At 46.9% G+C, this 17,149-nt stretch overlaps 1 protein-coding gene across 1 annotated transcript in view; it reads right to left on the minus strand.

Annotated features, from left to right (window-relative positions):
• Nucleotides 1–17,149, minus strand: part of mcph1 (microcephalin 1) — a 288,336-nt gene that overhangs the window by 24,187 nt on the left and 247,000 nt on the right. The window contains exon 13 of the mRNA XM_059983454.1: nt 10,395–10,632. Within this exon, the coding sequence (XP_059839437.1) occupies nt 10,395–10,632 (238 nt within the window). The remainder of the gene's footprint in view (nt 1–10,394; nt 10,633–17,149) is intronic.

The raw sequence follows: 17,149 nt of genomic DNA on the forward strand, positions 1-17,149 counted from the left end.
TAAGACCACCGGGGTGGTCCCAGGTGCGACGGCCGGATGGGTCGATTTGGTTCGTGGATTGAGCTCCAACGAGTGCACTAAACAGACTGAACTTTGATAAGTTGGCGCCTTTTGTTTTTTTTCCTTGTATATATATATATATATATATATATATATATAGTATTGCCTACTATTTTTTTAATTTTAGTAAACTCTTTAAAGTGTATTTCATAACGGTATTTGTTGTGGGTTTGATACTGTTGGTGGGCGCGAGGCATTAACTCGATTCTCACAGCACCTGTGTGTACGGAAGGTGGGTTGGAGAGTGGCTGGATCTCCTTTTTCCCCTAGACATATACCAGCCTGTGGGTAAGTGTTACATTTGTGGGGGCTCGTCCGGGATTGGATTGTCAGGGGCTGTGGAATCGCGCAGGCAGCAGAGTGGAGATGGACAGAGATAAGATTGCTTGTTGGTGCCAGTTTGAAGATGTCCCAGTACAGTACGCATGCGTAGTGAGCGGAGTGGATTTTCGAGTTTCGGGAGACGCGATAGTGCGGGGTTTAAGTTCGGTGAAGGGTATTGGGCAGGTAGAATTGGTAGCTAGACGGTGTGGTAAAGAGGTAGAGTCTAGCTGGGTGTTGGTTCGTACGAGTGCTGAAGTCAGGACGGTGGAACTGCCGGCGATGGTCAGTGTTCCGGGGGAGGAGGGGCCGTGGGGGCTCCACTCCTACAAGGATGAGGCTGAGGAGACATCGGAGGAGGAGTTAGAGCTAGAGGCGGACCCCAGAGAGGTGCCTGGCACTAGTAAAGGGAGGTGGGAGGAGGGAGTCGTGACTAAGCCCCGCTCCCCAGGTAGGGTGGAAGCCTCGGAGCTGGCAGCCGCACTTAATTCCCTGGTGGGGGTGGCCGAGAGGCCACGGCTGAAGCTGGGGGTGTTCTCCGGAGCCAAGCCTACTCCGGATGGGGAGGTGGACTATGAGACCTGGATCGAGCATACGTCTTTGATGTTAGAGGAGTGGCCAGGCTCGGATGAGCAGAAGAGGCAGCGATTGGTGGGAAGTTTGAGGGGTTTAGCAGCCAAAACCGTCCGGGAGTTGAAAGCTGAGAAGCCTGGGGCCTCAGTGGAGGACTGCCTAGAAGTTTTGGAGGGAGTATTTGGGTTGTCAGGGGAACCCTGGCTGCTTTTAGCAGAGTTTCAACGCCTGGAACAATGGAGAGGGGAAAAGCTCTCCGAGTACATATTTAGGATGGAGGGGATGCTCTCGGGGCTGCGGTGCCGGGGGGTAGTGAAGGCGACTGACGTGGCTAGCGTGAGGATGAGTCAGCTATTCAGTGGCTCTCTGGAGGAGGACAAAGTGGCGTGGACTATCCGGCAGGCTTATAGGAAAGGTCCCCCTCCATCCTTCGGGCAACTGATTAGAGAGGTGCGAGAGGAAGAGAGAGCGTTGGGGCGGAAAAGGGGCACGGGCCTACGGGAGCGATCCTCAGCGATACAGGAAGTGGTGGCTGAGTGGAGGAATGACAAACCCCCGGGGAGTAGGGAACCCCCTTTGGAGGGGAGGGACAGGGGAGGTACCTACTCTCAGGGGCGATCAGTGCAGTGGATTGGGAGCAGGAGCCGTCCTGGGAGAGGAGGGGCAGCCGGCAGTGTGTGCTTTAACTGTGGGAAAGAGGGGCATTTCAGGCGGGACTGTGGAAGGCCGAGGGTGTGCTATAGCTGTGGAGAGGAGGGTCACTTTAGGTGGGATTGTGAGAGACAAGGAGTCCCGCGGAGGACAAGCCCCCCTGCGACTAAGAAGGGAGAGGTGTCGGGGAAACTTAGGAGAGGCTCAGTGAGGGAATGGACTGGAGCCTCTGGAGGAACACGTTCCCAGAGATCAGCCGGAAGACCACTGGGTGCCCACGCCTCTGTTCCGGATGGGCTGGTAGGACCCCGTGCCAGTGTGGGTCTACGGATAGAGGGAATTTACGCAAAAGCCGTTCTTGATACGGGATCGCAGGTGACCTTATTGTACCGGTCTTTCTACAATCAATATCTAAAGCATTTGCCTGTAACCCCATTTGACGCCCTGCAGATTTGGGGTGTGAGTGAGGGTGACTACCCGTACGATGGGTACCTATCGGTGAGATTGGAATTCTTGGAGGGCGATGTGGGAGTGTCGGAAGCTATTGAGACGTTGGTGTTGGTGTGTCCTGACCCAGTGGAAACCGGTGGTGCTGCCCTCCTGGTGGGGACTAACTCCCCAGTTGTGCGACGGCTCCTGGGAGCTTGTAAGGAGAAAGGGGGGGAAGACTTTCTGGAGACCCTCTCGGTGCATCCAGTGTTTCGAGCAGTGTTCGCAGAAGGGGTTGCCTCCCAAGGGCTGGACCCGGAGTGTAAACGAGGGACGGTGTGGTGTACGCAGGTGAGGCCCAAGGTGATCCGACCCGGGGAGGTAGCCCTAGTGATGGGGACCCCCAGATTCCCAGGAGTGCCGACTGGAGAAGTCCTATTAGTAGACGCCCCAGACGATCTTGAAGGGGAGACACGATTTCCGGCGGGGGTGCTGGTGAGGCCCGAAGTGCGGAGACCAGGGGTGGTACATGCGAGGCGTATAGCTATAAGTGTCAGGAACACCACGGCAAGAGAAATCACCTTTAAGAGGGGAATGCCGCTGGCACATCTGTTCCCGGTGACGGTAATGTCCAGCGCACCAGTGCGGACCCCTAACGGGGAGGGATCGGACCATCGAAGGGAGCTGACCGCTGAAGCCTTTAACTTCGGGGATTCCCCTGTGTCGCCGGAGTGGAAACGTAGGCTAGTGGAGAAGATGCTGAAGATGGAAGCTGTTTTTTCTCGGGGCGAGTTTGATGTTGGCTGCTCCAAAAGCACTCGCCACACCATCCGGGTGACGGAGGACACCCCGTTCCAAGAGAGATCCCGGCGGCTGGCTCCGGCAGATGTTGAGGACGTGCGACAGCACTTGTGCAAGTTGAAGGAGGCCGGAATCATAGCTGAGTCTCGAAGTCCTTATGCGTCCCCAATAGTGGTGGCACGGAAGAAGAATGGGCGAGTGCGCATGTGTGTTGACTACAGGACGTTGAATCGGCGAACTGTCCCTGATCAATATACTGTCCCAAGAGTCGAGGATGCGCTGGCCTGCCTGAGCGGTGCGAAGTGGTTCAGTGTGCTGGATTTAAGAAGTGGGTATTACCAGATCCCGATGAGTGCGGCCGATAAAGAGAAGACTGCTTTTATCTGCCCGCTGGGGTTCTTTCAGTTCGAACGAATGCCCCAAGGCATATCCGGAGTCCCAGCCACCTTCCAGAGGCTCATGGAGAGAACTGTGGGGGATATGAATCTGTTGGAGGTACTGGTGTACCTGGACGATTTGATAGTGTTTGGATCGACTTTGGAGGAACATGAGGAGAGGCTGTTGAAGGTGTTGGGCCGGCTTAATGAAGAAGGGTTGAAGCTTTCCCTGGACAAATGCCAGTTCTGCAAGTCGTCGGTTAACTACATTGGCCATATCATTTCGTGAGAGGGAGTGGCTACTGATCCAACCAAGATAGAGGCTGTGACCACCTGGCCGAGACCCCAGAAAGTGGGTGCTCTGCGCTCATTTTTGGGGTTCTGTGGGTATTACCGGCGATTTGTGAAAGGTTACGCCAAAGTGTGTCACCCGTTGACTCAGCTGTTGTGTGGCTATCCCCCGGTGGGGAAGAAGAGGACGGGGAACCAGAGGCAGGATGCTGGAGGATACTGGAACCCGGCGGAACCTTTTGGCTCGAGATGGGATGATCAATGTGAAGAGGCGTTCCGATCTTTGAAAAGGGCACTGACCCAGGCCCCGGTGTTGGCTTTTGCCGATCCCCAGAAGCCATATGTGCTGCACACGGATGCCAGCCGAGAGGGTCTCGGGGCTGTTCTGTACCAGGAGCATGGCAAAGCATTGAGACCAGTAGCCTTTGTCAGCCGAAGCTTATCGCCATCGGAGAGAAACTATCCCACTCACAAGTTGGAGTTCCTGGCGCTGAAGTGGGCGGTGGTGGACAAGCTAGGCGATTACCTGTACGGAGCCAAGTTTGAGGTGAGAACGGATAACAATCCTCTCACTTATATTTTGACTTCGGCGAAGCTGGATGCCACCGGACATCGGTGGCTGGCGGCCTTGTCGGTATATGATTTCAGCCTGAGGTACCGCCCTGGAAGCAAGAATGTCGATGCGGATGCATTGTCTCGTCGGGAGCCGGGGGAGGAGGAGAGGGACGAGGAGTGGGAGAATGTCCCTGCCCCTGGAGTGAAGGCGATGTGTCAGTTTGCTATCACTGAGGGGGCCGAGGGAAGAGGGAGGCTGGAACGAGCCGTGGACCATTTGGGGGTTCTTGACGACGCCATACCCCTAGTTTACTGTGACCTGACCGCACTGGGGACTAAACAGTTGCCGGAACTGAGTCCGGGGGAAGTGGCAACTGCTCAGCAAAATGACCCGGGCATTGGCACAGTGTGGAGATTGGTCGAGAAGGGGGATGGGGCGTTGGCTGAGAAGGCGAAACACCCATGCGTGCCTCTGTTGTTGAAGGAGTGGTCTCGGTTGAAGTTAAAGAACAAAATCTTGTACCGGGTAACGACGCCTCCAGACCAACCCCACTGTTGGCAACTGGTCCTGCCGGAGGAGTATCGCCAGACTGTACTCCAGGCCTTACATGATGATTCTGGACACTTGGGGGTGGAAAAGACATATGGATTATTCAAAGACCGGTTCTACTGGCTCCGGATGAGGGGGGACGTCGAAGAATACTGTAGGGGATGCCGTCGTTGCATCCAGAGGAAGACCCTGCAGCGTTGGCGGCTCCACTGTCGCACTTGCAGAGTGCGGGACCTCTGGACCTGGTATGTATGGATTTCCTGTCGATTGAGCCTGACACCAGCAACACTGCAAATGTCTTGGTCATCACCGATCATTACACTCGCTATGCTCAGGCATTTCCCACCAAGGATCAGAAGGCGACGACAGTGGCGAAGGTGTTATGGGAGAAGTACTTTGTGCATTACGGCCTTCCCAGGCGAATCCATAGTGATCAGGGGCGGGACTTTGAGAGCCACCTTATCCAGGAATTACTGACTATGCTTGGGGTTGAGAAATCCAGGACTACCCCTTACCACCCACAGGGAGATCCTCAGCCAGAGAGATTTAACAGGACCCTGTTGGATATGCTCGGGACGCTGGAGATTGGGCAGAAAAGCAGGTGGAGTCGTCATATTGGACAACTGGTTCACTGTTACAATTGTACTCGCAATGATGCTACAGGGTATTCGCCCTATTATCTGATGTTCGGGCGGGAAGCGAGGTTGCCCATTGACGAGTGTTTTGGAGGTGGAGTGGGTGAATTTCCCGGGAAGTCCCATCTAAAGTACGTGTCCGACATGAAGAGGGAGTTACAGCGGGCGTACGAGTTGGCCGAGGCGGCGGCTACCAAACAAAATCAGAGGAATAAGATGGGGTATGATCGAAAGGTGAAGTTTGTACAATTATTACCGGGCGACCGGGTCCTTTTACGGAATTTGGGACTCCCTGGTAAGCACAAGTTGGCAGATCGATGGGCGGCCAGCCCCTATGTAATAGAGAGCCAGATGCCGAACCTGCCAGTTTACCAGGTGAAACCCGAGGATGGAAAAGGGCCTATCAAGGTACTCCATAGGAATCACCTGCTGCCACTGGGTCAAGCGGTGCAGGTGGATAAGGAGCCCGAGTGGGAGGTTACGCCCAGTACAAGGACTCTGCGAGGGCGCGGAGAATGGGAAGAGCCCGCTACTGAAGAGCGGGGACGGGTCCCTCACCCGGGAATGGCTACTGATTCAGAGGAGGACGACTCAGATGAGTGGGTCCTGTTCCCATTCGCTGGTGCTCCAGTACCAGGAGAGGAGGCTCCTGGCCCTTCCCATACTGAATTGGGTGAGGGGAGGGAAGGTCTTGAGGGTCAGATGGAGAGGCAGCCTACATTGGTGGGAGAGAGGGTGGAACCCGAGCGTGAGCCGGAGAGATCTCGGGTGAGGGAGGACCCCTGTGAGGAAGGGGGTGCGGGTCTGTCAGGTAGACCTGGGGTGTCCGAGACAGTGGGTTCGCAGGTGACGAGGGAGCCCAGTGGGGCAGAAGGGGTTTGGAGATCTCAGAGGATTAGGCGCCCCCCGGAGCGGTTGACATATGTGGTACCAGGAGAACTGAGTGTGATTTCTACTGCTCTGGGTAGTTACGTCACTGCTTTCTGCACCTGGGTTGGGTTTTGTGTGTTGCAAGAAGCTTTGGGGACCTCTAGTAATGCCATGAGGGCATGACATTTGCTGGTGGGGAGAGAATGTACAATGTCCTGGGTATGTTACTCAAAATGGCCTCGTTGGTTTGTTACAAGTAGGAATGTTTCTTTGTCGGATAAGTGCTTCTCTCGCCGTTGTTTCAGTTTAGAATGGCTGATATGGTAATTGTCTTCATTTGTTAATCAATGGGGAATGTCATCGTGTCTTGTGATGCTGGGAACTTGGGGGAGGGGTTTTCGCGGGTTTTTTTTAGGAGAGGCCGAGGAAGACGCTGAGGAAGGTGGACGTGTGCTGGACAGCTCGTAAGACCACCGGGGTGGTCCCAGGTGCGACGGCCGGATGGGTCGATTGGTTCGTGGATTGAGCTCCAACGAGTGCACTAAACAGACTGAACTTTGATAAGTTGGCGCCTTTTGTTTTTTTTCCTTGTATATATATATATATATATATATATATATATATTGTATTGCCTACTATTTTTTTAATTTTAGTAAACTCTTTAAAGTGTATTTCATAACGGTATTTGTTGTGGGTTTGATACTGTTGGTGGGCGCGAGGCATTAACTCGATTCTCACAGCACCTGTGTGTACCGGAGGTGGGTTGGAGAGTGGCTGGATCTCCTTTTTCCCCTAGACATATACCAGCCTGTGGGTAAGTGTTACAGATATTAAACCTGATTCTGATTAGGATATTACAGGTATCACAGAGGAACTGTTCAGTGTCAAATAAAAGTTTTAAAAATGGTAAGACCTGAGCTTTTTTCAAAAAAGTATCTTCTAAAATGCAGACGACAGCTATTTACTGAAGTGATTGCAGTTTGAACACTGCATTACCAATGAATTTGTTACTCACTGAAAATGGAATCTCACATTTTCATTCAGTGCAAGTGGATCCCCATGTCATTGAATACCTTGTGCAACAAAAGTATTACCTGTGCTGCAAGAACAAAAGCTATTTATCATTTGAATAGGATATTGCAATTTCCCACAGTTACCCATCTCCAATTTTCTGATTAAGCTCTAGTAAGTTGAAGTAAACTGTAAACCAATTTCCCAGGAAGTGAGTGAACAGAGTAAAGATTTCTATCAAGTAATTTCGGTTTGGTGCACATTTTATAGCTGCAGGAACAGTGCAATGCACGAACTAAATCATGTTGGTGGGCTAATTAGAATTCTGAATCTGATCAGCATTAGAACAATGCATCACACTGACACCCTTAATCATTATTTTTATAGGGACTTACAGCATGGTTACAGATCCTGCCGGCCTGATGAGCCCACACTACCCAATTACACCTATATGGCCAATTAACCTACGAACCTGCAAGTCTTTGGAATATAGGAGGAAGCTGGAACACCCGGAGGAAACACATGCGGTCACGGGTAGAACGTACAAACGTCTTACAGACGGGATGGGCATTGAATCCCGGTCATCGGCGTGGTGTACCAGGTCTTGTATATCATCCTTTATTAGTCAGACAGAGTGGAACATGGTGATAAAGGAACATAATGAGGTGAGTTACTCTCTCACTCTGTTTTCCCATTCAGTGAGACCTTGCCTGAATATCACATACTGGTCCCTATGTTACAGCCAATCAATAACTTGACCAACTAACAGCATGCACAAAATGATTGCCATGTAGGCACCAGTACAGTATTTGCTTTAGCTTAATCTGTGTGATATACAAACTTTATATTACAAGGTTCCTAAGTTAGGGCAACCACTGTAGTGTACCAGTTAGTGTGATGCCTTACAGCTCCAGTGGTTAGGAATGGGTTCAATTCCTACTGCTGTCTGAAAGGAATTTGTTCTCCATGACAGGTGGGTTTCCTCTGAGAGGTAGTTTTCGCCCCCATTCCGAACACATACAGATTAGAAACTTGTGGATGCACTATGTTGATGTTGGAAGCATGGGGACATCATGAACTGCCCTCAGCACACATGATGTTAGCTGCTGATGCAAACGATACATTTTACTGCATGATTCAATGTACGTGACAAATAAAGCAAACCTTATCTAGTACAGGTACATGGATAGGAATGGTTTAGACCTTTAGAGGGATGGGACCAAATGTGGGCAAATGGGACTACCTTAGTCAGGTATTCTGACAGGCATGGACCAGTTGGGCTGACGGGCTTGTTTTCATGGTGTACGACTGTGCAGCAAGTACTGAGTTCCCTGAAAGTAGAGTTACAGGTTGACCGGGTGATGAAAAAGGCATTTGACACATTTACCTTCAGTAGTCAGGGCACTGACTATAGCAGTTGCAATGAAGAGCCTGTTTCTGTGCTGTGTGGTCTCTCTGACACAAATGCTGTGTGGGTGTTGGCAGAGTATTCGCCTTTCCTTCATTAATGTTGGAATGATATCAATTCTATGGAGACTTTTACTTCTGGATTTTACCAAATATGAACCAGAATAAATTTGGAAAAAAAACCGCAGAAATTTCGATCCTGCAGCTGAGGCCTCATTGGCAATACCAGTCTTTATCTAACAGTTATCTTCATTCCATTTACCTACAAGCCCAGCAGTTCATTCACTAACCCCAAAAGGGCATAAACAGGGAAAGGGAAATCTCATTAAACTTATTAAACATTGAAAGGCCTAGATTGAGTGGACATGGAGATTTCTGTCGTGGGGGAGGGAACAGTTTCAGAATGATATCTCTTTAGAACAGAGATGAGGAGGACTTTCTTTAGCCAGAAGGTGGTGACTTCTGTGGAATTCATTGCCACAGTTGTGGAGGTCAAGTCATTAGGTATATTTAAAATAGTGATTGATTGATTGATTCTTGATTAGTAAGGGTGTCAAAGGTTACAGGGAAAAGGCAGGAGAATTGGGTTGAAAGGAAAAATAAATCAACCATGATCAAATGGTGGAGCATACACGATGGACCAAATGGTCAAGTTCTGCTCCTTTGTCTTATGGTCCTATAAAAACTAGGAGGTGGAGATGGAGTTAGTCACCTGGCATGTCGATCGTACTCCACCATTCAATAAATTCATGGCTGAGCTAGACACAGATTCAGCTTCGTCTACCTGCCTTTTCCCTATAACTCTTAATTCCCTTGGAGGAGACTCAGTGGGATTGAAAGACTTAATTTTACTCTTTTGTCTTATGGTGCAAGAACACATCCTTTGTCTCTGACGACAATGACTCACAGAGGCTGGACGAATTGAGGATTATTAGCTATGTATTTACCCTTTGGGTGCGGGTAGTGGTTAATTTGCTGGTCTGGTAGTTAAGACTTTGACAAACCATCTGCAGATGTGAAATCTCACCATGGCATCCAGGGAATTTGAATTCAGTTAATTAAATAAATGGAATTAAATGGAAATGTAGTTAGTCTCTAAAATAGTGATCATTAAACTACTGAATTGGCATCAAAGCATATCTGTTTCACTGATGTCCTTAAGGAGAATATATCTATTATCTATAGTCAGGCTGATATGAAATTCCAACCTGCAATGATGTGATTGAATCTGAAATGAGATGGCTAAGTACACATTCAGATGTATTTAAACCACACCATTAAAACACAAGAGAGAGAGTACAGATGCTGGAATTATACTCAAATTTTCTGGAGGAACTCAGTGGGTCAACAGTAACTGTGGAGGGAAATCAAAAGTCAACGCTTTGGGTTGAGACCCTTCACCTTCACTGAAAGATAGACAGGAGATAGTTCAGTGTAAGAGGTGGAGTAGTTACTGCCCTTCCCATCTCCCTCCCTTCCATACTCTACCTTCCTCTCCTATCAGATACCACTGCCTTCTCCGCATATCACCTTCCTGCCTCTGTTGCTAATCCTACCCTCTCCTCCTCCATCTGGCTATCACCCCTCCCTCCCCTGGATCTACCCATCACTTACCAACTCTAACTGCTCCTTCCATCCACCTTTTTACTTCCAGCCCCGCCCCCCCCCCAACAAGGAACATACCACTCGGACTCGGGTAACTTGAGACACTGAGTATGTAGAGAATAAATATAAAACCATTACTGCCTACTTACCCATGAGAACAGAAGAAAGTGCATGAGGAAGACTACTCATGCCATCCTGTTCTGGCCCTCTCTTGCTGACTGACAGCTTGCTGCAAAGATTCCAGAGATACACACTTACCCAGTATCCAAGTCTCGGACAAGTATTGGTTGCCGGGAGGCCTGCTTCCCTTGTACCGTCCAATACAAATTCCAGCTTTGCGGGGCGTCTTGCACACCTTTCCCCCACACAACTGCACAAGTTTGCTGAGCATCAATGCCGGTGGATTGCTTTGGGGCGAAATGAACATCAAGGGCTGATCCACAAACAAATCCTGCTGATAGGGCCCTTCTGATGACTGCTTTTCTATTCGGCAAAGCTGTTCAGAGAAGAAAATAATATTAAGAATCTCCGTTGTACGGTGTCCTCCATTGTCAAGTAATCAAAAATAAATTTCAATTAAGTTAATGTGAATTTACAAAACTGACTTGAAAACTATAGCTGAATTGATGAAATGGCAATCTTCTTTTGAAGGCATCACTTGCTTGAGAATTACAAACAGAAGACAAATGTTTCTTTGACTTTGCTAAAACATACAATCATGTTCCCTAACTGTGTGGGAGAGGTGGCTGGGTGCATGGGGCAGGGAGATTGTTTGGCACAGCTAATAAATTTTATTTTAACCTTCACTTTTAACCATTCCTGAACCTGGTGGTGTGAGGCCTGAAGCTTGATGGCAGCAACGAGAACAGAGTATGACCTGGATGCTGGGGGTCCTTGACGATGGCTGCTGCTTTTCTGTGACAGTTTTTGGTAGATGTTCTCAATATGCAAATTACCATGGTGACTACATATGGCAAACACTAAACGGCTGCAAAGCCTGATTTGAACTGCTCTCAATCTACATACTTTCATCTGCTTCTTAAAATGTTCCCATTCTTGGGCATGAAGGAACTTGGATTTGGGCAGTTGGGCACTTGGATTTATTGGTGCATAAGTCTTTAAAGGTTTCAAGTCAAGTTTATTATCATGTGTGTCAGTCCAGGTATAATGAGTAACTTGCAGCATCGCAGGCACACAAGTACAGAAAACACACAAGATACAAATTATACATAAGTAATACAAGATAGTGATGGAAAAAAACCTAATGCAAAGCAAGGTATAAGTACAAACCCAATATAAGAAATAAGGATTAGTGCTGAGATCTCTGCTGTTTGAATGAAAATTTAGGTAGTGTGATTAGCAAATTTGCACACAACATTAAAATTGGTGATGTTGTGGGTGGTGAGGAATGTTGCCAAAGGACACAGCAGATAGACCTGTTGCAGATATGGACACAGAAATGGAAGATGGAATTTAATCAGGGCAAGTGTGAGGTGTTGCACTATGTGAAGTCAAATGTAAGGGATTGGATTTAGAGTTAGTATTAGATTAGGTTTTATTCAATTAGCTTTATTTGTCACATGTACATTGACAATTATGGTGAAATGTGCTATTTGTGTCAATGACCAACACAGTCCAAGAATGTGCTGGGGCAGCCTGCACGAATTGCCATGCTTCCGGCACCAACATAGCATGCACAGAATTTACTAACCCTAATTGATGCATTTTTGGAATGCGAGAGGAAACCAGAAACCCACACTATCATGGGCAGAACATGCAATCTCCTTACAAACAGCAGCGGGAATTGAACCTCAATCAGTGATGGCTGGGACTGTAAGGTGCATACTACTGTACCACCATACAGTCCATTGTAAACGGCAGGAGCCTTGCAGCAGGAGTGACTGGTGCCTGGAATGTGCTAAGTAAAGCAGTGGTGGAAGCAGATGCTGTAGCAGCGATAAAGAGGCATTCTGATAGGCCCATGAACAGGCAAGGATTTGAGAGACATGGAGGGAGCAGGAAGATGGGATTGACTTAAGTTGGCATCGTGGTTAGGCACAAACATAGTGGCCATGAAACTCCTTTGGCATCTTCCACTGATTTAACATAAAGATTGGTTATTTCAAGCTTTCTGAATGGAGTGTCTTTTCTCATCCTCACTGAAACATGGAGCTTCGTTGAAACAAAGTTTCTTTCTCTATTTCTTTAGAGATAGAGCAAGGATCAGGCTCTTCCAGCTCAATGAGCCTCACTACCCAGCAACCCACCTATTTAACCCTAGCCTAATCACAGAACAATTCACAATGACCAATTAACCTACTAACTAGTATGTCTTGTGTGATTTGATTGCATTCAGTTTTCAGGGGAACATGATAGAGAAAGATGTTTGGAACTGCATGATACTAAGTCCAGTAAAAGCCTTGATCATGCATGAACTATTCACAAGGCCACAATAACAACTATTGAACCAACATTACCAACTATGGATGCAATTAAAAGCAAGATTGTGGGCTGAATTTCCTAACCGTGCCTCCAAACGGGCTGCTGGCAGTATTGGCGGACTTATTTCACAAACCAGTGCGATAAAAAGGGTGATTGTAACAACATAATGTAGCCTAAAGATAATATTCCTCTGGGAACATTTGATAACATACTTGGCAACTGAATCCAGATTCTGGCAGATATTCAAATATGACTGAGCGATTCTGAGTTAGACTGCACGCTCTCACTCAAAGATTTTCCTCTTTCTAAAAGTTTTCGCGATTTCGAGAAAATTAATTATGAAGCAAATATATGGTTTCAATGTTTTGCTTTTGTGTTGGAATTAATCAAAAAACAGATAAATTAACAAGGAATGTTCTTATATATTGTAAATATTCTTATAGAAATATGAGAAATATAAAACTTCAGCCCAACATTGTGGGCGAAAGGGCCTATACTGCTCAATGTTCTAAAATCATCAGTTAAGCCCGAGTAGGTTTACGCAGGATGTGGTGAGCCTTGCTAGACATTTGGTTTGGAAGGTAGAGCAGGCAGCTTGCCTGGTGCATTTTCTAGCTACTTGGACCAAACTCAAACAAATTTATGTTTGCACAATTACTTATATGATCGACAATTACAACATAATTATGCAGACAAACTGATGATAAAATAAAATCCAAACATCACAAGAAGGCTCACCAACATAGCACTGGAGTAATGACAGAAGCTGAGAATGCTTTAATGAAATGCTTGGCAAAGTGCTGTTTCTGGAGTAATTGGTAATGTTTGACGCATTTATAGTTCAAATAGACAGATATCCATTAGCCTATCAATATTTAAGTTTTTCCACCGAGGTGCATCAAAATCAACATTACAAAGACCTTGCATTAAAAAACTGACAATTCCTTTGGAAATGTTTATGTCTGACATATCGAGCCACTTGGACATCAATTCTACTGCACAGCATTGCGAATGGGGCTGTTGAACTCCATTGAGATACTTTGCTGAGAAGTGTAGGGGAAGGGCAGCTGAAGAGGAAACTACAAAGTGGTGTTACCCGGACATCCCACCCTGGAAAAAACTCATTTCAGGAAGGTAGCACCGCTATTTCAGGGAGCTAGCACCCCTGCCCCCCGCAACCCCATATCCCCACCTCCCGCTTGACCTCCAAGGCTGTATGTAATACGTTGTTTAGTGATTTTGTCTAATCTGTAAACTGTTGGGTATAAAACGGAAATATGACATTAAAATATGTACTTATATTATATTACATGGAGTCCTTTTTTATTATTCTATTACAACTTTAAGCAAGTTTACAAGGAGTTTGGCCTCATCATGTAGGACACCAATAGAGTAGCTTAGTAGCTAGCCAGCTCGTTTAAATAACGTTAGCTATGCTAATGAACAAATGACTCCTGTTAAACTCGCCTCAACATGTCTTTTACATTTTAACCCACCATGGGCAACAGAAAAGTCACTGTTGCAAACAGTGCAGAGAGTAACACTGTCATTATTTTTGAGCTTGACTGAAAAGCCCACCCACAGAGAAAACTGATAGGTCTACTTAGCACAGAGAGAGACCAATCAGGATGCTCTCTCTCGCTCTTGCGCTTCCTCTTACTCTCCTAAAAAAGTGATTTCCAGGATATTGTATATAACTTGCAGGCATCAGGGAGCCGTATGCGGGAGACTCCCAGAACTTCTGGGAGAGGTGGGATGTCTGGTTACCTGTGATGCAGGGATAGGAAAGGAAGGGCAATTCCATGAAATGGAATCAAATCTAGATGCTTGATCCAAAAGGCTCACAGAATGCTGGAACATAGTAGGTCAGGCTGCATCTTTGGAGAGGAATAAACAGATCTCATGAAGGATCTTAGTTGACAGTTTAATCCCCTTCTTGATCTGCTGAGTTCCTCCAGCATTTTGTGTGTGTTGCTCAAGATTTCTAGCATCTGCAGCATCTTTTGCTTCTCTGGTCTAAAAGATGTAAAGTACTGTGGAAAATATCTTTGGTACATATATATACTAGGGTGCCTAAGGCACAGTACTGTATATCTCAATATGGAGTGGAGAGCGAGTTTGTAAATCTGGTAGGAACAAAGGATGTTGGGAATGGTGAGGGTGAGTGTCATGGAAGGGGTGTGGAACAGGTGGTAGAGAAGGAGTGCTGGAGAAGGGGGTATAGGACAGCGTGGGTGCAGACATATGCAGCTCTGAGACACCAGGCAAGATCATTTGATTCCAAACAGTTGGCTTATTGATCATTACAGAATGTCTCCCTGGTACTTCCCATTTCCTTCCCCTTTTTTCAGCCATGATTCCACTTTCCCTGCCCCCTTCCCACTCTCAGCCCACAAATGAGACTTGTATCAGAATCAGGTTTATCATCATTCACATGTATATCGAAACACTGAAATTGTCACCTGTCAGCAACCAACACGGTCCAAGGATGTCAAGTCAAGTCACTTTTTATTGTCACTTCAACCATAACTGCTATGTACAGTACGCAGTAAAAACGAGACAAAGTTTTTCAGGACCATGATGTTACATGAAACAGTGCAAAAACTAGACTGAACTATGTAAAAAAAACCAGAGAAAAAAAAAACAAGCTACTCTAGACTACAGACCTACCCAGGACTGCATAAAGTGCACAAAACAGAGCAGGCATTACAATAAATAATAAAAAAGACAATAGGCACAGTAGAGGGTAGTAATGTGTCAGTCCAGGCTCTGGGTATTGAAAAGTCTGATAGCTTGGGGGAAGAAACTGTTACATAGTCTGGTCATGAGAGCCCGAATGCTTCAGTGCCTTTTCGCATATGGCAAGAAGGAGAAGAGTTTGTTTGAGGGGTGCATGGGGTCCTTCATAATGCTGTTTGCCTCTCGGATGCAGCGTGTAGAGTAAATGTCCGTAATGGCGGGAAGAGAGACCCCGATGATCTTCTCAGCTGACCTCACTATCCGCTGCAGGGTCTTGCGATCCGAGATGGTGCGATTTCCGAACCAGGCAGTGATGCAGCTGCTCAGGATGCTCTCAATACAACCCCTGTAGAATGTGAGGGGGATGGGGGGTGGGAGATGGACTTTCCTCAGACTTCCCACAGCCACCCACAAGCATCACCATGCTTCTGCTGCCAACATAGCATGCCCACCACTCACTAACTCTTACACACACGTCTTTGGAATGCAGGAGGAAGATGGAGCACACAGAAGAAATTCATCAGAATATACAAACTCCTTGCAGCAGCGATGGGAACTAAGCCCTGATCACTGACACTGTGAAGTGTTTTGCTAGCTGCTACACTACCATGCTGCCCATCATTTGCTCATCTGTTGAATATTCAGCTCAGAACACTTTTTATTTCAAATGAAACTGTAGGGTGATTGATAGGCTACTGGTCAAGAGAACAGCTTTGTCTTCAGTTCTGGTGACTGCACCATGGGGAGAATATGGATACTATAGAAAGAGTGCAGAGTTGACTTACAAGGATGTTGCCTGGATTAGAGGGCGGGCCTTATGAGAATATATTGTCTGCTTGGCCTTTTCTTTTTACAATGACGGAGGATGAGAGGTAACCTGATAGAGGTGTACAAGAGGCATTGATCGTGTGGATAGTCAGAGGCTCTTTCCCAGGGCTGAAATGGCTGTCACAAGAGGGCACAGGTTTAAAGTGCTTGGGAGTAGGTACAGAGGAGATGTCAGGGGTAAGTTTTTTATGCAGAGAGTGGTGAGTGCGTGGAATGCACTACCAATGATAGTGGTGGAGGTGGATACAATAGGGTCTTTTAAGAGACTCTTGGATAGATACATGGAGCTTAGAAAAATAGCAGGCTATGCAGTAGGGTAATTCTAGGCAGTTTCTAGAGTCGGTTACATGGTCAGTAGAACATGGTGGGCCGAAGGGTCTGTAATGTGCTGTAGATTTCTATGTTCTATGTGTCCATTTTCTTTGGTATTTGGAACTGTGCTCAGCTGGGCAACCAGAGACTAGTCTATCATGCTTTCGCTTGTAGTTAATACATAACATAGGGATTGTGATGCCAGAAAGATACTCAGTCTTTGACCTGCTTGGAGATAAGGATCATCTACTGGCCCAGTGGTTTTCTGAGTCAGTGGAGATTATCAGAATGTTGATGATATCACTGGTTTTATCACATCACTGGTTTTAAGTATGAGTAGAAACTAATGAGGCTGCATCCAGATTACTGCGTGCACGTCTGGCTTACTTACTTGAGGAAAGAGATACTGGTTTTGGAGGCAGTGCAGAGGAGGCTCACCAGGTTGATTCCAGAGATGAGGGGCTAAGCCTATGATGAGAAATTAAGTTACCTGGAACTATACTTCCTGGAATTCTGAAAAATTAGAGATCCCAATAAAAACATATAAAATTACATAAGGGATAGATAAGATAGAGGGAGGAAAGTTGTTTTTACTGGTAAGTGACACTAGAATTAGGGGACATAGCCTCAACATTTGGGGGAAAAGATTGAGGATGGAGATGAGGAGAAATTGCTTTTTCCAAAAAGATTTT

The sequence above is a fragment of the Hypanus sabinus genome, chromosome 10 (genome assembly GCF_030144855.1).
Source record: "Hypanus sabinus isolate sHypSab1 chromosome 10, sHypSab1.hap1, whole genome shotgun sequence".
NCBI classification, from domain to species: Eukaryota; Metazoa; Chordata; class Chondrichthyes; order Myliobatiformes; family Dasyatidae; genus Hypanus; species Hypanus sabinus.